At 43.3% G+C, this 9,327-nt stretch overlaps 1 protein-coding gene across 1 annotated transcript; it reads left to right on the plus strand.

The window, feature by feature from the left end:
• Positions 1–210: 210 nt before the first annotated feature.
• On the plus strand, positions 211–1,768 carry LOC123402703 (peroxidase 2-like). Its single transcript, XM_045096644.1, has 2 exons — positions 211–641; positions 755–1,768. The coding sequence occupies exons 1-2, from the start codon at positions 264–266 to the stop codon at positions 1,526–1,528; spliced, it is 1,152 nt and encodes a 383-aa protein (XP_044952579.1). The 5' UTR covers positions 211–263; the 3' UTR covers positions 1,529–1,768.
• Positions 1,769–9,327: the final 7,559 nt, after the last annotated feature.

Here is a 9,327-nt window from a genome sequence, read left to right on the forward strand (position 1 = left end):
GCTGCTCAACCAACACACCGCCGGAATGTCAACTTCTTGAGGTGTAGCGCGCGCCATAGTGCTCCTCATGTTTAGTTCCCAAGTGGAAACATTCCTAGCACGATTGTTCCTCGGGCACTGCCTGCTTTCTAAATCGATCTCTCCATCTCTCCAACCTAGACGTATAAATAGGCAACCCAAGCAGCATGTATTCTCATCAGTCGATCATCACCCAAGTTGATCACGACAAACACTAGGATCAGCCCCGCGAGCTAGCAACGACCATGGCCAAGCTCGTCACCGTCCTGGCTCTGATCGCGCTGCTCGGCTCCACGGCGCGTACCTGCCAAGCAGGGTACGGGTATCCCACCCCGGTTCCGTCCATACCGAGCACACCTACGGCTCCGCCGCCATACACCCCTAGCACACCTAGTCCTCCAACACCCACCCCAGTTACACCCAGTCCTCCACCGTCATACACCCCAAGCACACCTAGTCCTCCGCCACCCACCCCTACCACACCCACGAAAGGTCTCGCCGTCGGCTACTATAACAAGACGTGCTCTCGTGCGGAGGACATCGTGAGGGAAGTCGTGCGTGATGCCAACCCCGGTATCATGGCCGGGCTTATCCGCCTCTTCTTCCACGACTGCTTCGTGAGGGTAAGATTTTAGCACTAGAACCTTCACATATATAATATCTCATGTGCCATGAGATACATGTGGGGTGGTATCTATGTGCTCGTGTTAACGCGTGTATAATGATTTATTTGTAGGGTTGTGATGCGTCCGTGCTTCTTGATCAAGTGGACCCCAACAGCCCAACAGAGAAGTTCGGCGTCCCGAACCTAAGCCTGCGTGGCTTCGAGGTGATCGATGCCGCCAAGGCCAGAATCGAGAAGGAGTGTGGGAGCGACGCCGTCTCGTGCGCTGATGTCGTGGCCTTCGCTGGGCGTGATGCCACCTACTTCCTCAGCAACAAGAAGGTCTACTTCGACATGCCAGCTGGCCGTTACGATGGACTTGTTTCATTAAGTAATGAGACACTCCCCAACTTGCCACCACCCTTCGCCACCGTGGACCAGCTCAAGGCCAACTTTGCCTCTAAGGGGCTGACTGCCGACGAGATGGTCACCCTCTCTGGTGCACACACTATCGGAATCTCACATTGCTCGTCCTTCAACTCATCCTTCTCCGACCGCCTCAATCCAAGCACCTCCGACATGGACCCCATGCTAATGAGCTCTCTCCGGGAGCAATGCAAGTCAGACACCGGAAATGACAACACGGTGGTGCAGGACATCAAGACTCCGAACAAGGTCGACAACAAGTACTACAAGAATGTACTTAGCCATGAGGTGCTCTTCGATTCAGATGCCGCGCTCATGAAAGCAGATGATACGAGTGCAGCGGTGCGTGCTAATGCTAAGGACAACGGTGTGTGGGAGGAGAAGTTCAAGGCAGCGATGGTAAGGATGGGTGCTATCGAGGTCAAGACCAGTGCCAATGGTGAGATCAGGAGGAAATGTGGCGTCATCAACTCCTACTAAACCTATGACCCATTCACATCATCGCAAGTTTTTAACCACTTGAGATTGAGAATAAGCTCACGACTTTCTCGTGTGTGCATTGATCTTTATTTTGATTACCTCTCGTAATGTTGTTTTTAAATTTGATTTCCCTCATGTTGTATTTATTCTTTCATTTTATTGCAGTGTGGATTTCTTTTAACCTTTGTTCTTATGCAAGTTGTGTGGATATTAATATGGAGATCCTATAATTTTGTATTACTATTATTGGCATGATAATTCTCTTGTTGTGCTCATATATGTCTCTGTTATGTCCAAGGAGAACTATTGTGTGCTCAACTTATTGAATTTAGCTATTTAGGGGCTTCTTAGCTTATTAAATTGACATTTGCTGAAGTAGTGACAAAGAACCATAATTTTGTTCAAGATCGACAAAAAGAACACATCCCCTCGCGTCTCTCCTGTGAACGCCCTATGAGCCAAACCCTAGCCGCCAGGTGACCGGCGGCGTGGCGGTGGTGAGGAGGACGGACGTGGTGTGGTGGGAGACATGCCGTACTGTGTCGCTGCATGCGGTACATAAGGGAGAGGCGGACGAAGAGGACGCAGAAAACATTCTCTTTGTGTCCACCTTTGATCTAAATGTGAAGCCAATTTAGAACAAAAATAGATTCATGCGGATATAATTGGATGCAAAATAGAAATAGTTCTCTATGTTCGATTATTATTTTTATCAAAAAGATAAAAAAATATATGAATGAAATGGATCATCCGATCGAAATTGCTCTTAAAGCTGGCCTCGGGATCAAAATTGCTCTTAAAGCTGGCCTCGGGGTATGAATAATGTGCGAGCCGGCAATTCCCAAGGAGGTTCCACGCACGTGTATTCCTTGGGAAATGTGGTAGACTGGACATATTGACAAAATTATTCAATACTTCTTTGGCCCTGTTTGGATACTCTAACTCGGTTAGAGGTTAGAGTTAGATTCTAACTCTAGACTAACCTAAATTAATTCTAACCAAAGAGGTGTTTGGATGAAAGGGTTAGATTGCCAAATGCACTTTTTTCAATCATTTGGCTCCTTTATCTAGGATTTTGTGTGGTGGAGGGAGAGAGAAAGTAATTTTTTCTGGGCCCCACCTAACTCTAACCCAAAAAAGCACCTCTTGGGTGGGTTAGATTTTTTGGGTGGGTTAGATGCATCTAACCAACTCTAACCCACCATGTTTGGATTTTTGAGGGTTAGATGAGTTTAATCTAACCAACTCTAACTCTAACCCTAGGATTCAAACATGACCTTTAATAAGTATAGTGTGTAATTATTGGTCCATGGAGAGAGCATGATGTATGTAATCATGTAATTTTTCGAAAACTAAAACATGAGTTGTGCCACACAACTACGTTGAGAAACGAATGGTTTCTCATCCGCAAAAAAAGAAGTGAAACAAACGGTTTCTTCCAGCGCATCATATCCAAGTGTAATTGTTCAATTGGACTATTGTGAGTTTAGCGCTCTGCGATTACCAAATTTTCTAGTACAAAACAAAAACTTAGGCAAATTTGACCAGCAACAGTACACTTCCAGTAACCTTAAGCGGCTACGGCAGACTCTTTCCTTCAAACTTAACCGACGAGCCCGTGGATTCACATCCCCTCTTCCTGCCACTCCGATAGCCGGTGGCGAGGAGGGGAATCCAGATGCCTTTGCGTCATTTAATAGTATAGGTTAGGGTTTTTAAGTTAAATACATCATGGACGCCTTAACTTGTCCGACGCGATCACTTTGATGCATAAACTTTTAAAATATATGAAACTAGTGACATAACTTAACCGAGCGTTTAAATACGGTGGTGCCTCCGTCCTTATTCAGGCATACACAGTGCCCACATGGCGTGCCAGCATGATGTTCGCCCGCATGTCGATAGTTGTGAGATGAGTGTGATGGTTGTTTTACAAAAAAAACTCTTTGTACTTTAGGCCCTCACATTTTATCTAAATATGCCGAACTATATTGATCCGACATGTCAGGTATGAGCACCGCATGTGGGACGAAATAATAACAAGAAAAAAGGGTACGCTCGAACGATTCAAACTTAGTAAATGGGAGGACAACTTGCACACGTGTTATAACCACTATGGCAAAAATAGTTGTTCATAGTAGCTATTCAAAAATATTAAGAAATTCTCATGTTTGCAAAAGAGAGAGCTATTCAACATATTACATGTCATAAACTTTTAAAATGTTAGTGCATTTAAAAAAACAACATATTTCAAAAAATTCTCACTATATTTAGAAATTGTAAACGTGTTTTTGAAAAATATTCGTCATGCATTCCGAAAATTACAACATCTATTTCATATAATGTTCAACATGTATTAAAAATTATTATGTAAAATTATTATTATGTTTCTAAAAATATATTTTAACGCATTTATAGAACATATTGTTTGTACAGAGTAATTTTTAATACACATTAAAAGTTCTCAAAATACAATGTTGTCGGTTTTAATAATTATGTATTCTAAAAATACAATTAAGGTATCCAATAATTGTGTGTGCTTGTGGTCCTGAAAGAAGATACAAAAAACATTTAAACAATGTTTTATAAAATACATTGAACCATTTAAATCAACATAACTCTTCGAACTGCACAATAATAAACATAGAAAATGATTTAAATGGACAATATTCTCATATTGATAATTATTATATTTATATATGAGAAAATTTACTTATAATAAAAAAAACAGTAGCTTTGAAAAAATAGAATGAAAATTATAAAGCGATATATTGACTATATAAGTTTCCAGCTAACTTGTGTACATAAAGTACTTACGGTTAGTCCACGTGGCCTGAATATAGCATGTTGAATACCCATTCATTGACGTGTTCTATTCACCGAAAAACCAACGCACGTTATTTTTTCGCTGTTATTCGCATACAAATCAAGTGCTTATTTATGATATTTAACTAAACCTTAGGCGGTTTTCGGCAAAAAAAATTCCTGCATTTCACTCGGCACTTACACCCACTAACATGTAGGCCAGCCACCAGCTATCACGCCATCCGGACATCATATACGGCGGTATACATGCCGAGGCGCCGTGCAAACAAGTTATAGCACCATTCTTATGTATTTTAGAAGTTTCGACATTAAATTGACTGCAACGGACAAGTTAAGTCACATGTGATGTATTTAACTCAGGTTTTTTAATCCTCGCAGCTGTGGCGCTCAGACAGATGGCAACGCTTTTTCTTCAAGTTTATCTTCTTGGCTCTGATCCTCTTCGAGTTTGTCTGTCTGGAAATAGTTGAAGGAGCGCCAACGTAGATTCCTGTCATCTCCTTAGGACAGTGAGGTTAGAATTTCTCGTCATGTGACGAGATTTGACGTTAGGTGCTTCAGATCTATGCAAGAATTCAACGACAATGACTGGGGCTCCAGGGCATTAGTCCTTAGTGGTCTTGATCGAAAAAATAGTCCTTACGGACATGTATAGGAAGACTTTCTGACTTTCATCGACAAGGTCAAACCGGCTTCGACAGAAAAGTAGTTACAGCGACACGTCGGTTCGTTTTAGCGGCAATAGTGATTTCTCGATGGTCTCGAAATTTTGATGTCATTTTAATTGTGTTTGAGATGCTTTGTCTATTTGACTAATTTTTATAATAGATATATCTTCCATGTACGTAATATATATCTTTACCTACTAATAAAGTACATATTGCTTCTGTGGTACGTCATTAAATTTGCCCCTAAAGTTCATCAAAATTACCCATCAATGCCATCCGTAAGTGACAAGAACGATTCGTTTTTTGGACTTCGATTCGGCTCTTCCTTTCCAATTTTAAAGGCTGTGATTCCGTATTTTATCACAAGAACAGGCTAGCCCAACCGGTTGGGTGTGCCTTGTCCCCCACCCAGGAGACCCAGGTTCAATCCTCATCGTGGACTACAACCGTTTTTGTTCTTCTTTTTCTAATTTTTTTTCTCTTTTGCCTTTATTTCGACAAACTTTACACACATGTTAATCATGGATTAAATAAATGTCAAATTTGTAGACAAATAAGTTCCCATATATACAAAAAAATATACAGTCCGTATGGACAATAAATAATATATTTTTCTTTTATTTTGAAAAATATTGATATTGTATTTAAAAAACTTTAAATGTGCATAGGAAAATGTTTCCGGTGTATGAGAAAACATATACAAAAATATATAATGTGTATGGAACAAAGTAGACATAAAAATAGAACTTTTCAAAAATGTTAATCGTGTATTTGAATAATGTAAAACATGTATATAAAAAATATTCATGATGCATACAAAATTTGTAAAATGCATATTAAAGAAATTAGACATCAAAACTCAATAATGTTTGTGATGTCACACGCAAAAAAAGTTTCTAATGTATAAAAAATATACAATGTTGTTTATACAAGCTTTACGTAAACAAATGGCTGAGCTTTGATTTTTTATATATATAAACTGCCTGGAACATTTGGTATGCATGTACTTACAAATTGATTGTTTTCGATGGAGCTGTCTAATATGTTTGCAACCAAATTAAGACTTCACTTAGATTACAAATGCAAACACATATATCAGCAAGATAAAAATAATGTTCTTATGCATATGCTATCATTAATTAACAAAACATACTTTGCCATTTTCATCATAATTCAAATAATGTTCGTGCATTTCAAGAAATTCCCAGCGATGATCGCCGGCCCTCTGTTGACCGCAGACTGGACCGGAGGCGGAGGAGGCGGAGTCGGAGCAGGAGCAGGAGCAGGAGCCGGAGTAGAACAAGGCCCAGGAACTCTTACAGTGGCAGCCGGAGGGATTCAGACTGGCGACCACGGGGTGGTGATTTCGATCAGCCACGCAGTGGCGATCTAGATCAGAGCAAGGTGCCAGCAGAGTCTAGAACTGCTGCCGGCCGTGACGGTGAGGTGGACTGCGATGATGTCGATAAATTGCCGAGGGATCCGAAGATTCTTCACTCCGAGGTGGTAATGGTGGAGGACGGCGCCAGCCATGAAGACGAAGATGCGGTGGAACCAGAGCACGATGGTGCAAGGCCTGAAGATGAAGATGCAGAGTATGAATATGAAGATGTGGTGGAATCAGATGAACATGGTGAAGATGATGATGGTGTCACCTATGAATATGAAGAGATGGAAACATAGGACAATGGTCAGGACGATGAAGCTGCTGCTGTTGCTGGCCTGAATGATGCAGATGCTGTTGAAATAAATGCCAGCCACCAACTGCTCATGGTGGATGTTCATCCATCCGAGCCTGCTGAGGAACCGGCGCACACGTAGTCCCAGCTCAGCGATGTGGAGGAGGACACGGAGGCGGGCGTTGTGCGTGTGGATGCATGCCTGATTGAACCAGTGACTGAGAACAGTGATTGTTCTGAAGTTAGAGGTGAAAAGGAGGCTCCGCAAAGTCAACCTGAAACTGAGCTTGAAGTTAGAGGTGAAATGGACGCTCTCCAGAGTGAACTTGGAACTGAACTTCAAGTTAGAGCTGAATTGGAGGCTTCGCAGAGTGAACGTGATGCATAATGACACATGAAGCATGTTGTGTTCTTTTTTTTACCCGGTGCAACGCACGGGTATTTGTACTAGTATATATAATCCTTAATCCAGTTGTAGGAGCCACAATCTGTTGCTCGATTCACCGAGCAGTGAGCACCCGTAAGGAGTAAGGAAACGTGGTGTCGTGCGTATATAGGAGCAGCTCTAGCAAACCCCGCATCCCGTCTCGATTCGAAAAATAACCGTCAAAATACGGGTCGGGGCGGGAAAACCTGCCCGATCAGACCCCGCATCCCGCCCTGGCCCGCAAATATTTTTGCGGGGCATGGCAAAATCTCAGCCCCAACCCGCGTACTCGCGGGTTTCCACCTTGCTGTTGCGGTGCCCCGCATATGAGCGAAAGCGGTTGGTGGGGGGACATTTCAGCCCACACTTTCCCCCACCAAAGCATATTCCGCGAATATGCTCTTTTGCGGGTCCGTTATGTGGGGTCTGCATCCGCGTTCGTGTGCGCCGACCCGTATAGACGTTTTTACGCGAACTGCAAACACGTTTTGCGAGCCGGACGAATGCGGGGTCTGCTAGAGTTGCTCTAGGAAGACCATCATCGTATCCGGTTTTAACCCTGTCAAAGCTTCTCTAGCAGACTCTGTATAAAGTTGTGACTCGTAAAATAATCATCAAAATATGGGTCGGCGTAGAAAATGTTGTCCGATCAGACCTCGTAAACGCGTTCAGTCCATAAAAATTTTCAGGGACACGGCAAAATCCCCTTCCCGACCTGCGAAAACACTGGTTTCCGCCTCGTTCCTACGGTGCCCCGTATCCTACGAAAGCGATTGGCGGGAGGGATATTTCAGCCCGCACCCTTTTCCCACCCCCTTCTGTCGCCGCCCGCCATTGGTTCCACCCATTCGTCGCCGGCGATTCCGGCCAAATCTGCGGGCAGAATCGCGCCGCAGGGGCGCCCCTGCCCTCGTCCGCCGAGCCTCTGCACCGGCTCCCCGGATCCGCCAATCCACCGCTGTCGGAGAGCCACCGCCAGAGATGGAATTAAGCTCGTGCGAGAAATTTTTGCTCGATGATTCATCCGATTTGGACGACTCGGATGTTGAGACCATGCTTCTCACCTTTCGCCATCAGACTTTAGTGCTGGCCCGTGCCGTGAAGGAGAACAAAGATGAGAACCGAAAGAGGCGGCGAGGATCGGCCGTCGGCCGTCTTTGCATTCCTCGAAATCGCCATCTCGGAAACGAGATGTTGATGCAAGGCTACTTCATGGACAATTCAACATATCCGCCACACCTCTTCCGGAGAAGGTACCGTAAGCGTCGATCCCTCTTTGTGAAAATTGTTCAAGCTTGCGAGGTCAATTGCCGGTATTTTACTCGAAGAAGAAATGCCGCGAGCTTGACAGATTTAGTACATATCAAAAAATCTCGGCAGCTATGCAGGTAACTGCATACGGCATTCCGGCTGACTATGCCGATGAGTATCTTCGCATTGGTGAAGATAGTACAACTGTGTCAGTACGTAGGTTTATCAAAATGATCATCCGTGTCTTTGGTCTTGAATATCTTCGGGCACCGAACGAGGAAGACACAAAAAAATTGATTGCATCTAATAATAGAAGAGGTTGGTCTGGCATGCTAGGAAGCATAGACTGTATGCATTGGAGTTAGAAAAATTGCCCAAAGGCATGGCGGGAAATGTATTGTGCAAGTCTCGTGATGAAACAATTATGCTATAGGTCGTAGCATCCAATGATTTATGGATTTTGCACTCCTTTTTTGGTATATCGGGTACTCTCGACGATATCAATGTGTTGCAACGGTCTCATTTGTTTGCTAGGCTTGCTGGTGATGATGCTCCTTCTTGTAACTACACTATTAATGGGCATGAATACACAAAGGGGCACTATCTTACAGATGGTATATACCCTTTTTGGTATACATTTGTCAAGAGCATTAAAAACCAACAAACTAGAAAAGAGTGTGAATTCGCAAGGGCACAACAGGTAGCCCGAAAAGATATTGAAAAAACATTTGGAGTTTTAAAATCTAGGTTTGTCATTGTTCGTGGTCCTGCTCGATTTTTGAATAAGTGATCCTTGAAAAACATCATGACATGTTGTGTTATTTTTCACAATATGATTATCGAAGATGAGAGAGGTATGAACTTGGAGTTCTTGTACGACAATGTGGGTAGCTGTGTCAAACCAACTACAGACCCTAACCGAATTAGAACTTCCCTTCAGACCTACAA

Source organism: Hordeum vulgare, chromosome 6H (genome assembly GCF_904849725.1).
Source record: "Hordeum vulgare subsp. vulgare chromosome 6H, MorexV3_pseudomolecules_assembly, whole genome shotgun sequence".
Lineage (NCBI taxonomy): Eukaryota > Viridiplantae > Streptophyta > Magnoliopsida > Poales > Poaceae > Hordeum > Hordeum vulgare.

Excerpts from the sequence above, each read along its gene's own strand:
- LOC123402703 (XM_045096644.1), top strand. The coding sequence starts at position 264 with ATGGCCAAGCTCGTCACCGTCCTGGCTCTGATCGCGCTGCTCGGCTCC. Across the intron at positions 642-754 it reads TCCACGACTGCTTCGTGAGG|GGTTGTGATGCGTCCGTGCT; the intron begins GTAAGATTTTAG and ends ATTTATTTGTAG.